Below are 26545 nucleotides of genomic sequence, written 5' to 3'. Positions count from 1 at the left end.
TGAAGTAATATAAATGGATGATTAATATTTGAAGGACCAAAATGACAGAAGACTTGCTCTTCACTGAGTGGTCTGAAACCATCTTCTGCATTGTATATTTATATTAATGAACTAGTAATTCTGAAGATTGTACTGGGGATCTATTCCAGAACACCTTCCAGCTTAGTGGAAAGTTGCCCAGTGCTGTCCTCAAAAAGCAATCTCACAATTATCACTTCTTCAGCCTACTTCAATCATCAAAGTGATGGGAAGTGTGTAACAAATGCTAACTAGAAGAATTTAGCAACAAGTCTGATCACAATTGATCAGGTTGGAATTTGCCAGTGCAATTTGGTTACAGACCTTATTATGGTAAATGCCCACATGTTGACCAATGAGCTGATTCCAGAGATGAGGTAAGTGTGGACTTGAAGCTCCTGGGAACTGTGTAGAAAGCACTCCAGTTGACATAAAGAAAGATGGTTGTATTTGTTGGAAACCATTCATCTCTGACCCAGGACATTGCTGCAGGATAACTATGGCATTGTTCAAGACCCAACTGTTCTCATCTGCTTCAACAATAACCTTCCCAGCATTAGGTTGGAAGCATAAGTGTTTGTTGATGGTTTTCACAGTTCCATTCACAATTCCTCAGATAATGAAGCAGTCCATGTCACCATTTTAAGGACCTGGAAACATCCAGGCCTGTGCTGAGAAACGGTTACACGCAATGCTAGACATTGACCATCTCCAGCATCAGTGTCTAACTAATGCCCTTCCTTTGTCATTTGATGACATCACCATCATCAAACCTTGGAGGTGTCACTAGTTACTTACTTAACTGGACCAATCACATAAATACTGTGGCTGTAACACTTGTGGATTGTTGCAGTTATCAATTTGGGAAGGACAGTTTGGTGAATATAATCAAAACTGAGATTGATAGATATTTTTGAACAAGAAGAGAAATAAGGACAGAGTGGGAAAATAGAAAAAAAGATCAGCCATGACCTTATTAAATGGCAGAACTGACCTGACTGATGGTATTTCATATTGCATTCAATTCTATGTACTTAACTTCAGGAAGGATATGACTTTCTTAAGGAATGTGCAGAAGAAACTTAATAGAATAGTTTCAGAGATGCAGGATTTCAGTCACAAGGACTGAAGAATAGGGCTTGTTCTCCTGAGAACAAAAAGGTTGAGAGAGACACACACACAAGAGACTGCAAATGCCGGAATCTGGAGAAAAGAACAACCTGCTGGAGGAACACAGTGGGTCAGGCAGCATCTGGCAAAGGGATGGATGATGTTTTGGGTTGAGACCCTGCATCAGGACTGAGAGTGTAGAGGGGTGATATCCAGTATAAAGAGGTCAGAGGTGAGGCAGGAGCTGGCAAGTGATAGGCAAGAGGTTATTACTGAACATCAAAAAAATTTGCTGATGTTAGAAATCTGAAAAGTAATCAAAATTTGCTGGAGACAGCGGGTCAGGCAGCATCTATGGAATGAATCAACATTTCAGGTCAAAGACCCTTTATCAGAGTTGGGAAAGAGAGAAAACAAGTCAGTTTTAAGTTGCAGGGAGGGTGGGAGAGGGATGGATAGGGTAAAGGGGATATTCTTGACAGGACGAGGCCAGGGTTAATATGGTGAAGTGCTGTTCATGGAATTGTCTGGTGCTGCCTCGGGAAAGCAACCAGCATAATCAAAGACCCCTCCCATCCTGGTCATTCTCTCTTCTATCTCCTTCCATTGGGCAGAAGATAAAAAAGCTTGAGAACATTTACCACCAGGCTCAAGGACAGCTTCTATCCCAGTTATAAGACTCTTAAATGGATCTCTTACACGTTAAAGATGAACTGTTGATCTCTTTGACTACCTCTTTATTTCTCTGCAATCTTTTTTCTCTCACATGCCTACTAACACTCACCAATTCTCTGACCACCCACCTGTGCTAAGGGCAATTTACAGTATCCAATTAAACTACTAGCTAGTACATCCTTGGGATGTGGGTTGAAAATGGAATGTTTTGGGGGAACCTATGTGATCACAGGAACTACATGCAAACTTCACACAGACAGTACTGGAGGTCAGGATCTGAACCAGGTCAATGGAGCTGTGAGACAGCAACACTTGCTGCAGCACCACTGTGCTGCCCCATCTCTCTGACTTCTCACTCCAGTAGACTAAACATACATTTTGAGGAAATGGCAACTTAATGGATTTGGATATGGTGTCACAATATATGGAATTGGTTGGGCTTTTCCCTACAGACTTTGTCTTCTGGAAAAACAAGTTAAAATAAAATAAATTTCCAACACCAGTTCATCTTTTCAAGTTCATATTGCTTTACTATAATTGAAACAAAGTTTTAAATTATCAACAATTGATTGTTACAAGAATAAACATACTGAAATTACAGTTCATATTATTTTACATACCTGAGCATCCATCAATATAGGGCTGATTCTTTACAATCATTCATTCAGAATATGAATTAGACATACTTTCTAGTTTAACCCACATCCATTTACTCCTATATTAATAATTGGCTTCAATCAATTAGAGCTGGTAAATATTGCAAGTAACAAAAGCATTGTGGATCTTAGGGAAAAAAGGAAATAGAGAGTTAGCGAAGGATTGGTCGCTAAGAAGCTAGCAAAATCTTGCAGCTAATGATAGCAGCAGTGAGATGCAGGATCTACCAATGGGTAACTTGGAGAATGAGGAAACAAGAACTGTTAGTGTAGTTTCCAGAGAGGAAGGGGCAGGGACATTTACTTGGGGAGCTGTGGGGGAGCATTGCAGAGAGAGAGGGATAGAAACAGTTAAGGGTGGCAAAGAGAGGAGCGTGAGCTGTTATGGATACAGAGAGATGCCCAGAACCTGCCAATGGCAGGCTTAGGGGTTACAGAGAATGTGGGGCAGAACTTGTTAAGAGAGAGGGGTAGGAACTGTTATTTGGGAGCATGGAGAGAATAGGCCTGAAACTATTACCACAATAGCAGAAAGTGAGGGCTAAGAACTGAAAGTTGGGGTTACAGAGAGTGAGAGGCAGATACTGTTAGCGGGGGGGAGGGGTGGTGAGAGAATGAGGGTCAGGAACTGAAAGTTGGGCAAAAAGGATGATAATTGTTACATGAAGGGATAATAATTGAGGTAAAGGGTCAGGACCTATTAATTGTGGGAGTACAGAGAATGAGATACCTGGATATTACAGGAATCAAGGGATATGTTGCTACATATTGAAAGTGGTGCTGAGGTAGAAGATCAGAAGACAGAAGGTAGAAGATCTTGTTCAATGGCAGAGCAGGCTTGAAAGGCTGAATGGTTTATACCTGCTCCTATTTATTATGCTCATACTTTGATGATAAGATAACTATTAGACCGTAACCCCTGGATTATTAGTAGATAAGAGAGGGTACTCATGTCCACAGTGAGATGGTGTCATTCAATCCTTATCAAAGCAGCTGCTGTGAAGCTCAGTCAGTGACAACAGAACAAACATGAAAGTGGACAATACATGAGAACAGATTCATAATTCATGGGGTTAATGAAAAGCTTTCTCTGTTAAACAGGAAATGCCTTGGATTTATTATCTCCTAACAACGTTCACTGACTGGCTGTACATTATTGAGGCTGAAAGGAAAATACTACAGCTGTTATGGGTCTGAAATAAAAAGCAGAAAACGCTCAAAAAATTTGTTGGTCAGGCAGAGAGAAAAACAAATGATACCTTGGGCTTTTCCTGTATTTTCTGTTTCTATTTACTGTTGAGGCTGGATGCCCTATGAATGCACAAACTCTGCTTGCAGCAGGTACTAGTACTGACCACTGTGTGCTTATGTGAATATTGGGTTTGCATCCTAAACAAAATCATAACCAACCATTTTGACTGCTACTTGATGATTACTAATAGCTGCTAGCTATTGTTGGATTCGACTGTTTTAATTAGTTTTTTTAACATGTATAGTGTTTAATACACTTCAAGTGGCTGCACAAGGAATGGCCACTTCCTAGCTTATTGGTTCGTCCATCAGGTGAATACGTGTTTTCTCATTGGTTGGTTTGGCTGCAGGTATCTAATAGGTTTCCTGATTGGACTATTGTTAGCTAAGGAGTACCTCTTATCTCAGGTATGAAAGGTGTTGTTTTTTATTAATCACTCCCTTTCTCTCCTCCCTCCCCCCCCCCCCCCCCACTGACTTTGAGGAAATTTAACATTTTTGGTTCAATCTACCAAAAGCCTTGGTTTCACCCAGGAAAAAGCTTTGGTGTAATATTATCAGGAACAAAAACCAGCAGTTTTCTACAACAGAGTTCTTCTAGCAGTTCAGGTAGAGGATTGACACTTTCACCGGAACATACAAATGGCAAATGAAAATTAGCTGTGACAGCATTTGTACTTAAAGGACTGGGATTAATTGGGAAAGTATTAAAAGGTTGGATGTCAATGCTCTCTGCTTCATTGGTTTGACTTCTAACATTTTGTATGATTTGATTAAAATAAAACAGTTTAGTATCTTGCTTGGAACGCCAATTTGGGCTTTAGCATTCCTCCAGTGAGACAAAAGTTAGAAAAGGATAACACACTCTATAAGAGAGAGGAAGCCATGTGTTTAGATCAGACCCATAAATTAATCAATTTGTCAGTGGCACCCAGCTTTGTGTTGAAAAGATTCCGATTGTGGCTCAGGGTATCCCGGTTCAAGAAACAAATTAAAAAAAATACTTTTGACATTTGGCTGATAAAAGTCATTATGTGTTTGGAAATAAAGGCAAGTCATTAAACTGCAAAGATTAAATGCCCCTGAAAATAACAGGAATCAGAAAATCCATTTAGTTTTTGGTGAGGTTCTAACCAAACATGATCACCAGCATTTAGTTCAAGGATGGTACTGCCTGATAAAATATTTTGTGACTTCCTATCAAAAATCCTTGAAGTAATCACTGAAACTCTATTTTTCTTTAAAAACACAATTGCTTGGTTTCTCGTTTCACAATTATATGAAAACTGATATACCCCATGTATACGAGAAGTAAATATTCCTGTTTGACAATCGTAATCTTTCTGGCCATTATAGATCTCAGTGGAACATGGAAATGGACGTCCTGCCCTCAAATTTCTTGATGTAAGTCTTACGGAAAAGGCCGATATCTTTGTTTGTTGCAGAGATCCAACACACTCTCCTTTAGGTCCGACTGAGCCGGTGTCACCTTTTTCTCCTTTAATACTTGATGGTCCAGTGCCATTTGGAGTTTCTTCACCTACAGCTGCAAGAGTGGATCATCATATTTACCCAGACATTGTAAGATTCATGAATCATTTAACAATGTTAAAATCTTTACAGCACAACAATGAAAAAGAACAGGGCCAATTTTAACAGAGACACACGAAATTCTGCAGATGCTGGAATCTAGACCAATACACAAGAAGTGTAGGCAACATCCATGGAGGGAAATAAACAGTCAACGTTTCGGGCCAAGACCCTTCAGCAGGACTGGAAAGGAAGAGGGCAGAAGCCAGAAAAAGGTGGGGGGGAAGGGGGGGGGCACATGCAGGTAGGTGATAGGTGAATTCAGGTGAAGGGGGGAAGGCAGGTGGGTGGGGGGGGTAAGATGTAATAAGCTGAGAGGTGATAAGTAGAAGAGGCAAAGGGCTGAAGAAGAAGGAATCCAGTCGGAGAGGGCAGTGGCCCATGGAATAAAGGATGGGGGAGGGGAGGAGATGGGCAGATCATCAAGGCGGGGGAAAGGAGCCGCAGGAATAAGGGAAGACAAAGGAGTTGGGGGGGGGAAGATAAAGAAGGGGTGGGTTTATTGGAAGTTAGAGAAATTGATGTTGAGGCATGGTCCTGGATTAGAGGGCATGTGTTATGAGGAGAGGTTGGACAAACTTGGGTCATTTTCCCTGGAGTGTCGGAGGCTGAGGGGAGATCTGATAGAGGTTTATAAAATTATGAGAGGCAAAGATAGAGTAGAGAGCTGGTATCTTTTTCCCAGGGTTGAAATATCTAATGCGAGAGGGCATGTATTTAAGGTGAGAGGAGGTAGGTTCAGAGATATGTGGGGCAAGTTTTTTTTTCACAAAGAGTGGTGGATGCCTGGAATGCACTTGTCATGTTGTTGATTTCAATAAGATGAAGGCTGGGCGAGTGAACCTCTCACCCAGATTTGCACACAAATGGTGAAGATGGAAATTAATGGACTAGTGTTTATACTTAACACTTTTATACCCAATGTCAACCAATTTAACTCACGAGATATTGGATTCCAGACCTTACCTACACAGCCGGGTGGTTCAGGTTCCCAATTTCCGTTACTCAGACACGTTAATGTATCCCCTCCCTCCAGTGTGAATCCAGGCTGACAGGTGTACCTGACCGAGGATTCACAGATGGAGAAATGGGCATTAGCCACAGCGGGGACAGAGCCACATGGGGTCACTGTAAATGGAACAAGTAGTAACTGGTTAGATGAATCAAGGCCATGTCGTATTTGAAGAAATGTGTAGATCACAGCAAAATGCTCAGACTACTAAAGCTGGTAAAGGCAAACACTGGTGGAGAATGTGTGGGATATGGCAACAGCTTCAATTCCACAGAATATTAAACATGTAGGAATAGAAGTAATGTGAAAGGAGTAAAGACTTGATACAGAGAAGGAAGATTTATTCTGTTGTGGAGCAGGTGCACAGCCATTCAATTCCCCAACACACAATCAACCACAGGGAACTGCAACATTTCTTAACGACTCATGACGTTAATTACCAGAATGCCTGTATACTCCACATTAGCAACTTTCAATGCTTGCATTTTATAGATGATTCATCCTGGGTTCTAGCAGAATATTGTACTGCTACGGTATGACATTCAACATGTCCATGCTTGAGATATGATGTATATCTCCATTGGTACTTCCTTTAGATATTCCTAGAGAGATGAATGTCAAGTGACGATTCTACCTATTCAGAGAGAGCTTTGCAAACATTAATATTTTAACTCTGGACAATGTCCATTTCATCATGTGTTGGATGTGATCCTGTGGGGATCATTCTCACCTATGAATCAGATGTCAATAGTTATACACCCAGTGCAGTGTTGTGATCTTGTAAGTGCCATTTTTTGTAAGACATAACAAGCCTTTATCCTATCTGCTCTTTCAAATGAAGGATAAAATTCCTATAGCTGTATCACAGAGGAACAGAGTGTTGAGCTTAATGTTCTGGCCAATACTTATTCCTCATTCAACATCAATAAAATGGGTACAAAATCCAGAAATGTGCAAAGCATTTTGCAGGTCAAGCAGCATCAATGGGGAGAGAAAGAGAGTCAACAGGGAAAAATCAAATTGAAATAAAAGATATTGCCACGTTTGTGAAGAGAGCGAGAGAGAAAAATATGCTTATTTAAGCCCCAGTAACAGTACCTGATCTTCCATCTGGGCATGTTACAACCCCTCAGTAATATTGAGTTTAACAAATGCAGGTAACTATCTCTCTTTCTCTGTCTCTGTCTCCCTCCCTCCCTCCCTCCCTCCCCACAGATGTTTCAATTCTATTTTCAATTTCTTTTTTTTTACTTCAATTTCTGACTGCCAGTTTTCAAGGTTATTCTTACCTTGCTCTGCACCATATCATAGCCATCCCCTTTGTTCTCTCCACTCACTGCCTCTCTGCAGTTCATAATACATTTACATATTTTCTCATGTTTACCAGTCCTCTTGAAGGGTCCTAGGTTAGTTTACACAATCCCCCTCCCCCATGGTTGCTGCTGGACATGATAAGTACTTCCAACATTTTCTGCTCTGGTTCTGGATTTCCAGCGTCTGCACCTTTTTGCTCCACTCAATAAAATTGACATTTTCTAGCAGGTGTTTGTGAAGGTTTACTGCACTTAAAACACCCATGCTCATTTTTTTCTTTTTCAGGCTGGTTAGTGTGGCAGTGGGGGTTGGAATCATGTGTGACGGTGGGAGGGTGCAGCTGATGACTAACCTCCTCATTCCTAAAAGTCTTCTCAAATCACGTCAGGAGTGTGATTGAATTCTCTCTTGTTGCCTTGGTAAATGCAGCTCCAGCTACCTTCAAGAAACTTCACATTATCCAGGACAAAGCAATTTCTTGAGTGCCATCATATCTATCACCTGAAATAATCTCTCCCTCCACCTCTGGGGTACTGTGACTTTAGAGTATACCTTTGGCAAGATGCACCAGAGAAACTCTCCAAGGCTTCTACACGAGTATGTCCCAAGCCCATGACACCATGCAGACTTAGGTATATTTCAGTGGTTTTTCTTCACTTTTGGATCAAAATCCTGGAACACCCAACCCAACAGAATAGTGTGAATTCCTTCAATACATGGACTGAAACAGCTCTTGAAGAAAGCACATGGGCAATTGCTAGTTACATGCAAAATAAGAAGGAATTGCTATAAATTTCTATAAATTTCTATAAATAAGTAACTAAAACCTATTTCTCATTTTTCTTGTGATATACAAGGAGGCCATTCGGCCCATACAGTCTATGCCAGATGCCAGTCCATTCCCATCTGTCCCATTCTTCCACTTATTTCCCTGTAATCTATTCTCTCATTTATAATCTCTCGAAAGGACTGATGGAAACAACTACACCCATATGTATTACATGGACATCCAATATTCTTTATTGCCAACAGCATGGATTGCCTGTGTTTTGGACATATCACAGTTCAATTTTGGCTCAATCAAAATGCAAAATAGTGGTGGAAATAGATGGCGGAAATCTGAAATAAAAACAGAAAATGCTGAAAATACTCAGCAGGTCAGCCAGCATCCGTGGAGAGAGAAAAACAAAGTGAACATTTCAGGTTGATGACCTTTCATCGGAACCCTGATCTATTTGATTGTAGAACAAAGACAGAATACTGGAAGAACTCAGTGGGTCAAGCAGCATCCGTGGAGGCAAAAAGTGTAAGTCGATGTTTTGGGTCAAGACCCTGCATCAGGATTGAGAGGGAACAGGTAATATTGCCAGGATATAGCAGCACATAGGGGGGTGGAATAGATGCTGGCTGGTGATAGGTGGAACCAGATGTGGAGGGTTTGATGTGTAAATGGATTATCATCTACCAGCCTCTGTCCCAACCCCTCCCCCAATGGGTTCCATCTGCCCATCATCCCCTCCCAATCTGATTCCACCTATCACCTACCAGCTTCCATTCCACTCCCCTACATTCTGCTATATACTGGCAATCTTTCCTGTTCACTCTCAGTCCTGATGCAGGGTCTCAATCTGAAATGTCGACTTACACCTTTTTACCTCCACAGTTGCTGCTCGATCCACTGAGTTCTTCCAGCATCCCGTTTTTATTCTAGGTTCCAGTATCTGTGGTCTCTTTTGCCTCCATTTGGTTGTAATCCTTACCAATCTGGTACATCTGAAGATTGAAAGAAATTTGATAAAATCTGCAGAGAATCTCAACCTAAACAACGTAAACAGTCTTGATTCATTTGGGTTCAGTGACCGTCTCATTGTACACAATATTGCATTATGTCTTGCAGTGCTGTGCTATATTCTGCTCTGTAGTGAGTTGTGTTGTTTTGCACTGTTTAGTTTTTGGCTGTAGTATACCACATGTGTTGTATTGTACTCTGCCTTGTATTATTGAATTGTGCTGAGCTGGGTTGTGTGATACTTTATGTAATTCTATCTTGAGTGATTTCATGTTGTGCTGTAAAACATTTATTAAATTCTTCTTTTTGCTGTCCCAAAATAACAAGAGCAAAAAGAACAATTTACAGCAGAAAATAAAATCTTTTGAATCACAGCAATTCAACATTCAGTGTTTGATCACAGCTCCTGCTTCGTATTCTTTTACTGCAACAGATTTGGTTGGTTTTATACCCAGATGTACAGGAAATGTTAGCTTTGTGAAAGCTGTGCTCTGCCCTCAGACACTGTACCTTGTGTATCCTCTCTCCAGGCACTCAGGTCGACCTGTGGTATCTTGGTGCAGTTTACATATCCTTGTGGAAAGTGATGGAATTTAAAGGCATCCTGAGGAAGAAACTGTATCCCAGTGTTATCACAGATTATCCTGGACATGGAGATTTGAGTAAGAGCCTGGCGCTGGCCATGAGTAAACACTCCTGGATTTTCCCACCAGAATCTGAAGAACAGAGGGGAAATGTCATTGTTAAATCTCTGAAGTACACAGATCAGACTGAACTAGTTGGCAACAGAGATTCCAGTATATCCAGATTCATTGAACCCAAGTATAACAGCAGCACAAAGGAAAAGGTCAGAGGAGGTGGGATCATACAATTTCTGTTAACTTATACCCAGAAGCAGGCCATTCAGCCCAATGCATTTACATCATCCGAAAAGAAGACTATTTAGGCCAATGTCTCTTCTCAGCTTTTGACCCAGGACTTTACAGGCTGCAACACTTTGTGCTCACCCCATGACTTTTTAAATGTGATGAAGATTTCTGCTTCCATTGCCCTTTTGAGGCAGAGCACTTGAGTCTCCTGTCTTTGAATCCATCTCACGGAACTTGGATAAAGTTGGTATGTGATGGAACGAGAGACTTGACCTTTCTGCAGTTTTTCAGTTTGAAGATCTGCCCGTGTTCACTGCACAGGCCTGGACAGCATTCTTCTCTATTTTGTCTTACATCATTAACACTCCTGTCAGTAGTCAAGACAGAGAGAGGAGGGAGGCAGAGAGGTGGGGGAGACAAAGTGAAGGGGTCAAAGGCACACCTGGTAGAGATGCTGCCTCACAGCTACAGTGACCTCAGTTCAGTGCTGAGCTCAGGTTATGTCAATGTGGAATTGGCAAATGCTCTCTGTGACTCAGTGGGTTTCCCCTGGGGTGTTCTGGTCTCCTCCCACATCTCAAAGGTATGCTGGTTGGTGGGTTTGGCTGCTGTAAGTTATCCCTTTTGTTGCGGGATGTAGGAGAATCAGGGTGGAGAGATAGGCTAGAGGAAAATAGGTGGGCAATGGGATTGCCAGGATTGTTTTAGGATCCAACATAGACTCAATGACTCCTTCAATGTTGTAAGACAATGTAATATTTAATTGTCCAATATTGTCTTTTTCTTCACAAAGATCACAGATTATTGCCCCATGAATTTGTTTTAACATTTTTGCATCAGTATGTACAATTTGGTGGATTTTGCATCATGCTGGAAATTGCATTGGAGCCCTCTGTACACTAGAGCTTTGATACATATCTGGTTGTGAGGCTGCTGGCTGAATTAAACGAGTTGCTGACATCATTAACACTCCTGCAAGAGAATATGTAACATGTGAGTGCAAATATGTGGTAACTATAGTATAATGATTTTAGGATCACCACCTTCGAGTTTCCTTGAGTGAGAGAGTGACTGAGGGAGGGTTTGGCTGATACAACACATAGAGAGGGGTCTGTTTTTGGAGAGGAATGTGCCAATGAGTCTTCCTAGTTTCCTGTACAACTATAAAAGAAACCCAATCTCAACATCTTCTTCTCAAATAAACAATTCTTCTTCCCTGAATTATCACACCCAAAATTGGTAGACTGGATTGTTGAAAGGCAGTTTGGGTTGTTAGATTGCTGGTGTCTGGTTTGTGAAGTGGAAAGTCAAAGCTTTGAGTTGCTTTGATTGTGCTGATATTGCCATTACCTGTCCCCATCTCTTAGGTTCTTGAACTGCTGTCCTATTAAGCAGGCTAACAAAGGGCCAATCTTTCCACCTTTTACGAAGGGCTCAGAGATTGCCCCTATCCACACATCAATATTTTCTACAGTTCCGTATAGCTTGAGGAATTTCTCTGCTAGATCTGAATTTTGGAGGACTTGAGAAAGTTGGAAATGACCGTTTGGTTGTGAAAGTCCACAGAATTTGCGCCATGCATTGTAACCTGTGAAATTCAAAGACAGTAAAAAGTCTGTTAGCTCATTTGTGGCAGTTGCACTTTAACAAGAACAATATTAGCACAAAACATCCTGAGCTTAGAGACATTGGTGGGCAATCTGCTGCTGGACTTTGGCAGAGTCTTTGCAAACTAATCAAGCAGAACTTTCTGGAGTGGTCAATAGGAATGCTCCTTTTTATTTTATCTTCTTTAGCTTGTGAAACTCATGGTCGAGGATGAATTAGTTCTTTGTTTCTCTGTCTGGAGGCTTTGCCTGAGTCCAGTTGTGAACTTTGCACAGCACAAGCCATCCCAACTCAGCAGCAATCCTTGAGTAAGCTTCAGTCTTTTAAATTCTACCTAATTTGATCAAGACCATCCCCTCATTAGGCACATTGTGAGACATTTATTGTTTTTTTGGACACGGGTGAGGTGGACACGTCCAACATTTATTACACATCTGAGGTGCCCTCAGGAGGTAATGATGAGCCACCTTCCTGACCCACTGCAGTTCTTCAGATGAAGGATTTTGCACAATGTTGCTAAGAAGGTAGATCCGGGATTTAGCTGCAGTGATCATGAAGGAACAGATATGTATTTCCAAGTCAAGTTGGTGTGGGACTTGGAAGGTAACCTGCAGCTGATGGTAACCTATTGTCCTTCTTGGTGACAGAAGTTGTAGGTTTGGGAAGAGCTACCAGTCTACAGTGTGTTGTGTAGACAGTACACGCTGCAGCCAGTGTGCACTAGTGGTGGAGGGAATGAATATTTATGGTGGCTGATGAGGTGCCATCAAGTGGGTTGCTTTACCCTGGACAGTATAAAGGACCCCGAGTGCCACAGGAGCTGCACTTATCTAGACAACTGGAAAGTGTGATGTTATTCCTGATTTGTGGCTTGTTGATGGCAGAATGGCAAATACTCATGATGAAGATGACAGCAAAGCTATCACTATTACCACAGAGCAAATTTGACAATAACTTCAGAGCTTCCAGAGGTGCAGTTAAATGCAGAATTTGCTTTCAGTGATTCACTACTTCCCCACAGGGAACAGTGTTGCATCCTGCCCTGCTGTAATCATCACAAATCTGTGAATTGACGAGAACTCTTTATGAACTATTTAACAGTAAAATATCCTGAAATTTGAAATAGTTTTGCATGAAGTGTAACGGAGAGGTTTAATGGCAACTCAGCTTTTAATTACCCTTCACAAACTCTTTGGCCTTAGTACACTCATTTTATGTGCGGAGCCTAATTTCATCTGATAATTATTTTTTAAAAAACACCATTTTAAAAGTAATAAAATTTGAAATTTGTTTTCCTTCCTAAAGTTTGTTTACGTTTCAGATTTTACCTTACACATATGTAAATATTTCTCTGTAAAATATTTAAGAAGTCATTAGTTGGAATTCTCTTGCTATTATGAGAATTCTTCAATGTAATTTCTCACATAGCCTGCTTGATGACATCACTGTTTTGGGGCATCATGGATCCCTTACAGCTAATGGCTGACATCATTGGGAGAGAAGAATCTATGCCAATGACTACACTCGTCCTCTGTGGGCTTCTTTCTACAAAGTCACTGATAAATGTCATTATAGCACTGACTGCAAAATCCAGGCAGTCAAATGTTGCCTAGTACGTAATTTATGGCATATGGGTCTGGTACATATTATCTCATTAACTACTCTTGAAATATACTTCTCTAAATGTAAACCTGATAAATAATGCCCCCATTCAAAACTATTGGTAAAGATGTATTTTACTTGAATATAATGCTGTCATGTGCTCATTAGCAAATCCTCACTTTTAATTTACTCCAGATAAATATTTTGGTAAATACTTCATAACAAAATAGTCTCCATGTGTCAAGTAAATAAGATATCTTTATTTGTCACATGTACATCAAAACACACACTGAAGTGCATCTTTTTGCGTAGAGTGTTCTGGGGCAGCCCACAAGTGTCGCCACGCTTCCGGTGCCAACATAGCATGACCACAACTTCCTAACCTGTACATCTTTGGAATGTGGGAAGAAAATGGAGCACCTGGAGGAAACCCATGTAGACACGGGGAGAATGTACAGACTCCTTACAGACACCGGCCAGAATTGAACCTGGGTCGCTGGCGCTGTAATAGCGTTACGCTAATCGCTACATTACCGTGCCTGCCCTATTTCCCAGACAAATAAGTCTCATTGAATATTTTTTGATCTGATATCCTAAGTGTGTTTATTTGGAGTTAATTAATTCCTCATCTTAAATTACTTCTTAGTAAGTAATCCCTGGCAGTTATTTCTTGTTTCATTTGCCCGAGGACTACTCCCTAATACATAGTTAATAATCCCAGTTCAGCATTCTCTGATGATAACTTCTTGCTATACATTTCCAGTAAATGTTTTCCATGTTTGAAATTGATAATTCAACGATGTGATTAAAGACAGTAGAACGAGATACCCAGAGATGTGATTCTAATCCCAATTCTGCATACTCTGTTGATTAATAATACATTGCAGGCACTTCTCAGCCACTGTTACCCTCTAATGCACAACAATATTCACAGCAACCTTTCTGCATTATTTCCAATCAGCAGCTGCTCTCTGACAGTAAACCCAACATTTTCTTGTTGACTTCTTGATAATACGATTCGAGATCATTTTTGGATAAGCTGACAATGTATTTTTCTGAGTTATACGCAACACTTTGTTTGCCATCCTCTTACCTTGGAGTCCGTGATCACGAGAGCGCTGCATATTCAGAGCACCCAGGTCCAGCGCTAAGTGGGTGCTCAGCTTAAACAACTTCTCTCGCAGCTCATCTGGCAACATCTTGCCTGATTTCTGCAGTTTTGCAGGAAAACCCAACAGTCCTCGTACAATGGGATCTGCTCCACCTGTACAAAACACAAAGCTGTTTTATGAAACAGATGTCTGGGATTAAGGAGATTGTGATAAAGTATGTCCCATTATTTGACCCTAGTTGCCTTGAAATAGTGGAGATGGTGGGTCTCCTTGACCTGTGGCTGTGATGGTGATCCCATAATGGACTTAATTTGAGATTTCAGAGTGATAATGTAAGATCAATGATAGAAGTGTGTGTAATATTTTCTGTATGATTTGAATTGTACAATATAGTGCTCCAAAACCTGGCTACTCCATTGTCTGCCCCCTTCAAGGGGGTTTCTGACAGGGAGGTGGGATACAAAGCTGGTCCTGACTGAACCCAGGTAAATGATTGGCAGGCTGTGTTCTTGCCCTGTGTGCTCACATTACTTAATCTCAGTGGAGACACAAAAGACTGCAGATGCTGGAATCTGGAGCAACAAATAATCTGCTGGAAGAACTCGGCAGATTGAGCAGCATCTGAGGGAGAAAAGGTATTGTTGACGTTTTGGGTCAAAACTCTGCATCAGGACTCATTTGATGCAGGGTACTGATGCAGGGTTTCAACCCGAAACATCGACTATTCCTTTCCTCTCACTTAATTTCAGTCCACTGGTTTGGAAAGGTAGCTAAATTTTGGCAGTACATCTTGAAGGAAGTTTAAAGAAACCAGAAGAGAAGTGTTGTTTCCTCTTCCATCTCTTCTGCCTTGCCTTGTGATGATCTCAGGACACTGGGCCCTTCTGTAAGAACAGCACTCAGAAGGTTACAATGTTGAGGTTTGCAAATGCAATGAATGTTTCTTCGCCTGTCCTGGCAGCAGACATTTCTGGAGTAGGCCTGAGTCAGGTTGCCTTTGGGTTTTGTTGCTGCACCACCCCAACCTCCCCTCTCCCCAAGACCAAGGGAGGTTGAACAAGGAGTGCTCCCTATCCCTTGCCAACTGCAGGGACAGAGAAGGCAACATTAATTTGGTCCTTCAATATTCAGCTCTACTTTGCATGATTTAATCGCAGCCAGAATCCAGTTACAACCATCAATGAAGTCAGGTGTCATGCAATGGTTCAGGCTGAGCCCAGTAATATTAGAGGGTGTTCCTACCTTGCTTTATTATTCTCCAGGGAGTGAAGAAAGTCTCGTGGAGAGGCAGATTTGGAAACTCCGGGTGCTCCTGGAAGTTTTCAGCCATGCGGACCAAAATTGGCTGAATGCTGAGGTGTCCAAAACGGAAAGCCGCTGTTGAGAAAACATTGGCGATACTGGGATTCACAGACTCATTGTAACCTTCGTATTCTGAGAGATATTTCTCTGTTGCTTCTGTTCCAATTACCTGGGGAGCATAGTCTCTGTGGTTTATTATCTGCAATGAAAAGTGGAGTTTCATTTGAAACAGTAAAGTCAAAGTAAAGTTTTAAACTTTTCGATTGGTCACCTTGATATACTCACTATGGGTCTGGCCCAGAATGAGAGTTTCAAGGTTTTACCACTGCCTTGTCTGGGAGTGACTATGGCACTCTGTGGTCCAGTGGTAGCAATAGGGTTCAGAAAGCAAGTATGAGGTAACACAAATCGCAATTAATGACTTCTCTCCATTCATGTCCCTCCTGGAAAATGGGTTTCCTCTAGGCCAACCTTATGCTCAGCCAGAAGCAATCATCCAAACACAATTGGACAATCCCACAGAATGACTCTAGAACAGGACCAGTGTCTGTCCCCAGAAGAGGGGCACACTGCTGTCTGTCTCTCAAAGCAGGGGTACTGAACTTCTGAACAGGGGCTCTCTATTGTTCAAGTTAGTCCTTACTCAGTGGCTTTCTCTCACAATTACTTTAGCCTTTGATTGAAAATGTTTCTCACAACTTCTCTTCCTGCACTCTCAACTGAGTGAGTGATTTGATTACTTTAGCCTCATTTAAGTCTCTGCCTATAATGATAAACAACATACTTAACTTATTTTTCTCAAGCCACCATGGAACGCTATTGTCATGTGTGCACCTTCTTCCGCGGACAGACACTTTTGAAGACAGAGAGGATGTTTACAAGGCTTTACAGGTTGGTTGTAGAGGCAATGTTTCCCTTGGTTGAATAATCCAGAACCAAGGGTCACAGACTCAAAATAAGGGGCTAGTTGTTTAGGAATGAGATGATGGAAAATTTCTTCACATGGAAGTTAGCGAATCTTTGGAATTGTCTACCCTGGAGGGCTGTGGTTGAGTTTATTGAAAACCAGGATAGATAGATTTCTGGATAGGGGAGGAATCAAGTGATATGGGATAAGGCAGGAAATAGTACTGGGTAGAAAATCAACTAAGATCTTGATGAATGACAGAGTAGGCTGAAGGGACAGATAGCCTACTCCTGCCCCTATTTCTTATGTTCTTATGAGTCGGCTACATAGTGTGTATCGGGGATCACCATCTCTGCAGGCCTGGGAATAGTGACAGGGTCCTTTAAATACAAAGGCAAAGTAGTTTTCAGTAAATTGAAAGCAACAATATATGTAATAGAATTAATTTATTCAACAAATTGAAGTTCACCTGCTGTGCTGAGATTTATATGTTAGTCAGTCAGTAATATAATCTTTTGTTACCAGTGATATTTTCTCTCTACCTGTTGAAAAGCTCCTAAAATTTTTCTTGTTTCATGATATGTTGTATCCCCACTCCAGTGTGGGTTCATTCTCTTCAGCTCTCTCGCGATGCGATTGTGCTCCCGTAGAAATATTGTGTGGAAAGATAACAGTCCCAGCTGTTCATTCACACGTACATCGCCTGTGGTGGACATGGTGAGGTTGACAAGTGTTACCTTGGTATGGTTAATGACAAAGGACAACACAGAGTGAAAAAAAAACAGTAAACGAGTTCTGAGCAAGGATTCCAGGGTGCAGTATGCTCAGGCAGTTTAGTAGTTGAATGAAATACAAGCATTAGTCTTAATGATGTCGATCATGTACTAATGATTTTCCTCAAAGGGATACCTGCTCTCACTTCTCCATATCACTATTATTTGCATTGTTGGAAGGCAATACGATGCATTGGTGTTTCTACTGTCAGGTGGCTCTTGGAATTCCAGGGACCAACTGAATGCCAGTTTGGGGAGTCAAATTGGCCGTGATCTACCTAAGAATTGCCACGAGCATTGCTTTTCTTTAACCCCATTTAGGTAGTAAGCTGCATCATTGCAAATGATCTTATGGAAATGAGGTCTGAGACTCAGTATCAATCATGTCAGAGATTTTTACGCTATAACTAATCAACCTTCACCACATCCTAAGGATCATTAAGACAGCTCATATCCACATTTTCAGTCATCTGGTTTGCCCCTGCCTCCACTCACCCGCTGCTGAAACTCTCATTTTTGTATTGGTAGCCACGGACTCATCCAATGTGCAGCAGGCTAACCTACCTAATTCCACTCTCTGAGAACTTGTTACCTAAACCTCTGCTGCCCATGTCTCAACTTATATTGTCCTATTCACCTATTACCCATGTGCATGGTCACCCATATTGGCTCCCAGTTAAAATTAGCCTTCAACTCCTTCCATTACTACCTCCATCGCTGTCTTCTCAATACCATGCCGCATTTTAACTCTCTGAGCTAACCCCATCCTTCATTTCTACCTCTTGATCATTCCCAAATTTATTTGCTCCACCATTGCTTTTGGCTGCCAAGATCCCAAGCTGCATATTTCCTACTGCAACATCACTCCCTCTCTATGAAGTGTCACGAGGACATTGATAGAACCGCTGGAAGTTAAGGTATAGGACTATATTTCCTGATGACCTCTACTGACTGGATGAGTCATACCTTGGTATGGCAACTGATCTGCCCAAGACCGCACGAAATCGTAGTTGCCATTCAAAGGTATGACACATCCAGTCAGCCAAGGTCAGCAGAAAATATAGAATCCTATACCTTAGTTTCCAGCTGTTCTAAAGATCTCTCAGTGAAATGGAGTCGTGAACACAGCCCAATCTATCACAGAAACCAGTCTCCTGTACATTGACTCTGTCTGCACTTCCTGCTGCCTCAGGAAAGCAGCCAACATAACCTAAGACCCCTCCCACCCCAGTCTTTCTCTCTTTCCCCCATCCCCCCCCTTCCATCAGGCAGAAGGTACAAAAGCTTGAAAAAATGGACGATCAGGCGCAAGGATAGCTTCTATCCCACTGTTATAAGACTTCAACAAACTTCTTGTACGAAAAAGATGGGCTCTTGATCTCTCAATCTACCTCGTCATGTTCCTTGTCCCTTATCGTGTACCTGCCTTTCACTTTCTCTATAACTATGACACTATATTCTGCATTGTTATTGCTTTTCCCTTCTACTACCTTGATTATTTACATTTGTTATGATTTGTCTTGATAAAATGCAAAACACAGTTCTTCACTGTATCTCAGTACATGCAACAATAAGAAACTAATTCCAATTCTTTCTCTGCTTTAGCCACTTCCAAAATGAATGTGCACAGAGCCCGTCAGTTTGACATCCATTTTAAACCTGTCTGCCTACCACTGGGAAATTTCCTCTCCTTTTTGTTTTTTCTCCCTGTTGCAGGGAACAGCTGTGTAAATGAAGGGGAAGCCACGTGTGAAGGTGGTTTGTGAAGCAGTGTTCTATTCAGCTGATACTCACCACCAAGAAAACACGGAGTAGCGTTTCGGCCAGTGGCACAGCCTTCTCCCCCGCCGCCACAAAGATTACTTGAAATGGTGTTGAATGGTAGATATTCTCGTCCATTGTCAGAGAATTCCTGGTTCACAGCCAACAGACCAAGTTCATTGGTCAGGTTTCTGAGCTTGTTGGCCAGACAATCTGTGCTGCCGTAGACTTCATTGACATCGAGGAAACTTGTGAGGGAATTAATCTGCTGACGAGTGTTCACATCTCCAAACATTGTACCCAGCTCACCAGTGCCACAAGCAGGAGCCGATCGGAAGAAGGGCATGCATGTTTTAGTGTCTTTGATCCTGGTGTCACCATGAGGTATCTGTCAGTGAAGGTTCAGAACTCTTTTAGATATAATTAATCTCAAGTAGTTCTCCATAGATTAAAAGAAGGAAGATGAAGATGTTTATATTCATTAGCTGATTGTCAAGTTAGTTGCTTTAACTTAGACTAATTTGGGAATAGATGGCAGAGCATAATGGTAAATTGAATTAATGGAAGTGCTATAGAAATTTAACCACATAGCACCAGTGTTTTGAGCACTGGACCCTCAACAAGGTGAGCAGGATGTGCATGTACTGCAAGTTATATTGGTAAATGTTAAACAATTTAGTGTGCCCCCATGCCCACACTTGAGAAAGGTGCTAGCTGGCTTATAGCAAGCATTAATGTGTCCACCAATCATCTGATTCTTGTAGATTTTCACTTTCTTGGATTGGACTGGAGCCTGTGTGTGAGCCAGAGTGGACAGATTGTTGATCCAGGAATTATTTTGTTCAATCCAGGGCACAAAACCAAATCTCAAACATAACTTCAGAATGAAAAGAGTGGAGTCTCACCTCAATTGGAAAACAAGGACTTCTCTGAACACAAGTACGTTCACAGTTGATGCCTCCATTAAAGGTTTGGATACTGCCAGACACAGGACTTAAACTCATGTCGTGATCAATCCACTGTCCCCACTGCATAAACATACCAGTCACTGTTTCGTCTGAGACTACATCCTTATTAGATACTTTCAAAATTCTGTTGGACACCTCTCGGACCTAAAGTAGATGTGTAAATCAATCGTTACATGAATGCAAGTCAAGACTTCTTTAACGTAGGACCCTTTTTATGATTGTCCCCTGATGTTTACAAGCACCGTGTAAGTAGTAAGTAAGGAGGAAGACATCATTACTGTGAAAAGCCCAGTGTGTGATAGTTTTTTCAATATGCTTCCCCATTACATTGAATCATAAATTCAAAATCATAAAATAAATTCAGCATCAAATTCCTGGGCATTAACATCTCAGATGACCTATCCTGGGTACAGTAGATAGATACATCAGTGCCTCTGCTTTCTTTGAAGCTTTAAGGAGATTTGGCATGTCACCAAATGCTCTAACAAACTTCTACAGATGCAATGTTGAAAGTATTCTGACTGGTTGCACTATGGCCTGGTAAAGCAATTTCAATGCACAAGGATGCTAGAGGCAACAGAGAGTAGTGGACACAGCCCAGTCCATCATGGACAGAGCCCTTCCCACCATTGAAAGCACCTACATGTGGTGCTGCCTCAAGAAGGCAGCATCCATCATCAAGGATCCCCACTGAAATGGTCATACCCTCTTCTCATTGCTATCATCAGGCAGGAGATACAGAAGCTTGAAGTCCCACACCACCAGGTTCGGGAACAGCTACTTTCTTACAGGTTCTTGTTTCAGGATACAGGTTTCCATCAGGTTCTCGAACCAACCTGCATAACCCTAATCCTACCTCAGCAACAGAACACTACGGACTACCTCTTGCACGACCACGGACTTGTCTGTGATCGTGTTTTATTTTTGCACTAATGTCTTGTTTTGCAGTCTTTTTTTCTTCACCGTCTTGTATAAATTATATATAATTAATGTTCTGTGTGTTGTCTGAATCTACGTGCCTGTGATGCTGCTGCATGCAGGTTTTTCATTGTACCTGTTCCTCAACATACTAGTGCATGTGACAATAAACTTGACTAAATGAATGAAATTTGAAATGTTTTCAGCTGAGGTTCTCAACTAAATAAGCCTAAACTGGCTGTCTGCCATTATAAATTGGGTTGATGGTGTACAAAGATAACGCTAAGGGAACATGAAGCAATGAAGAGATAGCTTAACTCTATTCCTATCTGACTGTGACTTAGCCCCATGAATGGACATTGTAAGATAAGATAAGATCTTTATCAGTCACATGTACATCGAAACACACAGTGAAATACATCTTTTGCATAGTGATTTTGGGGGGCAGCCCCCAAGTGTCGCCACGCTTCCAGCGCCAACATAACATGCCCATAACTTCCTAACCTGTACGTCTTTGGAATGTGGGAGGAAACCGGAGCACCCGGAGGAAACCCACACAGACACGGGGAGAACGTACAAACTCCTTACAGACAGTGGCCGGATTTGAACTCGGGTCGCTGGTGCTGTAAAGCATTGTGCTAACCACTATGCTACCGTGCCATCCATAAAAAAACGACAGCTGGTCACAAACTGCTTGCAGCAGTCAGGCATCAAGCCGCACTTGCGCGAGACAGCGGCTGCTAACGAGGATGGCTAAAGCACAAGCTTGGACAGTGTTGGACAATGCACCTCCTATCTTTCCCCAGAAACACAGGAGTTAGGACATCGGTACTGTGATTGGTAAGGGGTTATGGGTTATAGGGAGAAGGCAGGAGAATGGAGTTGAAAAAATCAGCCATGATGGAATGGCGGAGCAGACTCGATGGGTCAAATGGCATAATTCTGCTCCTATATCTTGTGGTCAGATTGACCAGCAGATCAATACCACAGTGAATCTGATTCTTTCAGTCTAATGTGCAAATAGTTACCAAAGGCACAGCAAATCCGGCATGTAATTTGTTTGGAGTCCAACCCAGTGGAAGTGAAATCCCATCCTCATACTTAGCAGGGAGCCATCGGGTGAGCGCTGTGTTGGAGGCTCCCAGACGAGGCTTCAACCTGAAAATTGGGAAAATCAACCATTCATTTCTTCACATGCACGTAAATCAGTCTTAATAAACCTCCTACAAGTGCCAGCACTGTGTTAACATAGCACTGATGGGAACACTTGAATGTCAGGCTCACAAATGGCAGCAATACCTTTCCCTCCATTTAGTTTAATAATTTACAGATGTAGCATTCCAAAATCCAGAGCAATTACCAACAACAATGAAAATACCATGAGTCTGGTGGGATAATTGGGCCCTGTAAATTGTTCCTGGTGAGTCGGTGAGTGGTAGCATTTGGGGGAATAGATCGGAAAGTGGGGAATATAAAATGGGACTATTGTCGGATTAGTGTAAATGGATGCTTAGTGGTCAGTACGGACTCAGGGAAGGAGACTGTTACTGTGTTGTGTGATTCCATGAGGTCATTTTCACAGGTTCCATTAAACTACCCATATAATCTTCCTTTACAGGGACTGGAGACTCATGAATGTTTTCCATTTAGAGCTTGATATATAATGGGTCATCTTTTGTCCATGCCCCAAACTGACGGTTAATAAAGATATGATCGAGGCAATTGACAGGTCTCTCATGGAAACCTCAACTTTTGATGGAGCTCTGAGCAATTATATTACCAAATAAGGAGAAAGCTTCTTTGGTTTATGTAATTTTGTTATTGAGAATTCAAGCAATGGTCTATGGCCCACAAGAGAGGGCAGAGCCAGAGTGAAAAGAATAGAAAACAGGATGGGATAAATCAAGAAGTTGTCACCTTTAGTTATGGGAGATATTGGAAGGGCTGGGTTTGTTTTTTTTCTTTTTCCTACGGCTGGGGTACAAAAAACTAGAAGACATGTTTAAGGTGAAAAGAAGCAATTTTAAAGGGGGTAAGTTTTTTTTATAGAGAGTGCAGTTGGCATCTGGAAAACACTCCCAGAGAAGGTAGCGGAAACAGATACAATTGCTATATCTAAGACAGACACCTAAATAGGCAAGGCAAAGAAGGATACGGTCTTAATGCAGGTAAGTGGGATTAATGTAGATGGACAAAAAGGTCAGCATGGATGAGATGGGTCAAAAGGCCCATTTCTTTGTGCACAGCTCTGTGATTCTTTGACTCTAAGTCCTGATTCTAAACCTGGATTTTAAAAGCTTGAATGTTCTTCACAAAGGAGAAAGTAAGGGATTTTTGTCTCTCTTGTGTGGATTTTGAGTATAGAGGGCTAAATAAGCCCCTGTGTGCTGCCTGAAGCAGGTACATTTTGAAGTCATGGGCACATGTGCTTTACCACCCACTGGAATCATATGGTGTGGGTAGATCCTGATGTTAATCAACAGGTAGCACTGATGTGGAACCCGCGGTGCCAAACTGGATCTTAAGGAACCAGCTGACACCGTCTTTAACCTCATGTAGCTAAATGTTCATCGGGACTGATACCAATATTTTTAAAAGAGATCACCAACCATGTTAAAGATTTTATCTGATCAATTTCTACTGGCCCCTGTTACTATTCTGCCAGTCTTTGATGGCTGCAGAATACTTTTATTTTAAAAAGGTACAGGGAATAATGCATCCTAATTATTCATACTAAAGGAATCTATCATGGCCTGACAGCTTTGCACCACCTCGCTACTCCCTGACATGGGTGTTTTGACAGGCACAGGTGATTACAATAGAGGGTTCGCAGAGAAGTTCATGGACACACAAGAGACTGCAGGTGCTGGAACCTGGAGCAACAAGCAGACAATCTGCTAGAGGAACTCAACAGGTCGAGCAGCATCTGGAGAGGGAAAAGGACTCATGCCTGATGCATTTCAACCCGAAATGTCGACAATTCCTTCCCCTACCCCCACCCCACGAATGCTGCTCGACCCGTTGAGTTCCTCCAGCAGATGGTTTGTAGCTGTAGGATAAGCCCCACAAGTTAGACCATCCTATTGGAGAGAGAAAATCTGAGTCAATATCACAAGTAAATGACTGAGAGCGGAACTGGCCGGTTCTAATATACACAGAGGAAGAGAGTTACCTGAAATTGTTGAACTCAGTACTGAGTCTGGAAGACTATGGTGTTTCCAGATGTAAGATGAGGTGCTGTTCCTCAAGCTTACATTGGGCCAGGAGGTCACAGACAGATAGGTCAGAGTGAGAATGGGATGGAGAATTAAAGTGACAGTAACTGGAGCACATTATTATTACTTATTTAGAAGTATATATTTGGGCACTTTTCACATGATTCCTCAAACAAAATTGACTGAATTCTCCCATAGGCAAGTCCAGTTTATAAGTATTTATCAGTACGAAGATAAAACCTTTTAGTGAATGACAATAATTGTTTGGCAGTTGATAACTGAAATGGGACAGGTAGCCATCACCAACCCATTATGTCTCACCGGTTGTTGCATATGGAGGTGAAGGTCCTGTATCGGTTTGACCAACAGTCATCAGCACAGACTGGAGGTTGACGTACGGCTTGACACCCTGTGACTTTTGCAATGATGTCCAGGTCATTCGGTGATAACAAATCTGCAGGATACATACACTCATTACTAGTCCTAATTAGTGAAGGAGTCACACAAGCTAACCAGCAATCTCACTTTCAGTTACATCAGGATCAGTAGACTTCCTAGTTATCTATAAATGGCAATAATAATTGTCATCCTGTCTTAACAGTGCAGCACTGCAGATTCTTATCACCCATCACACTCTGAGAATGTGGGTTTGTTTTGCACTTCTGCCTCTGTTGAGTGAAATTAGCTGATTTAATCTCTGTTCCACTCAACTACTCATGCAAAGCACCACACACCAATTAACAAACAGGTTGCTGACCTGGTGACTACATTAATTCTCACGTTGGATGACAGCAAGAGCTGACCACAAATGACGGAAATGGCTCTCACAGGGTATTGAGCTGCTGTACCTGCTGGTGTGAATGTAGTTATTTATGATTCCTGTGCAGGAATCATTGAATTAAAACCCCATTGATGTTGCAACTGGGTGAATGAGTCATGGGCAAAGAATGTTTCCTCTAGATATTCCTCACCTGTTTCTAAACTAACCTGATGCATTGAATGAGCGTTTGTGTATTCGATGGATATGCTGTTGGACCTGTTGCATTACATTTTCCGTGTATTCTGCTGCTCTCACTGCGACCTTGGTCTCTGCCAAAGGCTGCTTGAAGAAACGCAGTAGGTCACCTGGAGTCAAGGATCTTGTGTGCAGCTGCTCTTTATGGCTAGAGGTAGATAAAATAAAAATTATTTGGAAGTATTCTGTGTACAAATATAAACTCAAGGTATACTGACACTGTGTTGTAATTGAACATGGATCCCATTGATCAATGGGTCACTGGTGGGGAGATTGACCTTAATGTACGCAAGTTTCTTTATAATATAATGCAAGTGGGAGAGTAAGTTGTGGAGGTTGGAGAGAGACTGCAATAGACTGAGCAAGAATGTAAAGGTGAAGTAAAATGTGGGAATATGTGACATTATTAACCTTTTGAAGAAAAAATGGCTAAGAAGAGCATTTTTAAAAGGTGGGAGTCCAGTAAATCTTGGTGTTTTGTGGACGCAAGGTGTCCTTGTGCAAAGGTAACATAAATTTAAAATGCAGTTACAGGAAGCATTTGGAAAGGGAAATAGTTTGTCTCTAAAGGAATTAGCACATAAGATATAAAAAGTCTTTCTGGAATCATATAAACCTCTTGTACTCCTTACCCAAGGATTGATTTACTTGCTTTATGAGGTAGCATTGGAATGATTTCAGGGATACCATAGAACCATAGAACCATACAGCACAAAACAGGCCCTTCAGTCCACCATGTTGTGCCGTCCATCAAACCACCCTCACACTATCTAACCCTTTCCTCCCGCATATCCCTCTATCTCACATTCATCTATATGCCTATCCAACAAACTCTTGAACCTGTCCAATGTATCTGCCTCCAGCACCACCCCAGGCAGTGCATTCCATGCACCAACCACTCTCTGGGTGAAAAACCTCCCCCTGAAATCTCCCCTAAACCTCCCACCCATAACTTAAAGCCATGCCCTCTTGTCTTGAGCATTGGTGCCCTGGGAAGGAGGCGCTGACTGTCTACTCTATCTATTCCTCTCAATATTTTATATACCTCTATCATGTCTCCTCTCATCCTCCTCCTTTCCA

The 26545-nt window shown here is 41.7% G+C and overlaps 1 protein-coding gene across 2 annotated transcripts in view; it reads right to left on the bottom strand.

Moving 5' to 3' along the window:
• Positions 1-2335: 2335 nt before the first annotated feature.
• Positions 2336-26545, bottom strand: part of LOC127581348 (eosinophil peroxidase-like) — a 34546-nt gene continuing 10336 nt past the window's right edge. Inside the window, exons 4-15 of one of the 2 annotated variants that reach the window (XM_052035680.1) lie at positions 25438-25613; positions 24772-24904; positions 22264-22393; positions 20255-20461; positions 19383-19737; positions 17358-17518; positions 15849-16107; positions 14588-14758; positions 11635-11872; positions 9926-10131; positions 6267-6428; positions 2336-5256 (exon numbers count right to left, since the gene is read on the bottom strand). In XM_052035680.1, coding sequence (XP_051891640.1) covers positions 4769-5256; positions 6267-6428; positions 9926-10131; positions 11635-11872; positions 14588-14758; positions 15849-16107; positions 17358-17518; positions 19383-19737; positions 20255-20461; positions 22264-22393; positions 24772-24904; positions 25438-25613 — 2686 coding nt within the window. In that variant the 3' untranslated portion in view covers positions 2336-4768. The remainder of the gene's footprint in view (positions 5257-6266; positions 6429-9925; positions 10132-11634; positions 11873-14587; positions 14759-15848; positions 16108-17357; positions 17519-19382; positions 19738-20254; positions 20462-22263; positions 22394-24771; positions 24905-25437; positions 25614-26545) is intronic. The other variant, XM_052035681.1, reaches the window with a different exon arrangement.

This window comes from Pristis pectinata, chromosome 21 (assembly GCF_009764475.1).
Source record: "Pristis pectinata isolate sPriPec2 chromosome 21, sPriPec2.1.pri, whole genome shotgun sequence".
Lineage (NCBI taxonomy): Eukaryota > Metazoa > Chordata > Chondrichthyes > Rhinopristiformes > Pristidae > Pristis > Pristis pectinata.
This window is presented reverse-complemented; position numbering and strand designations above follow the sequence as displayed.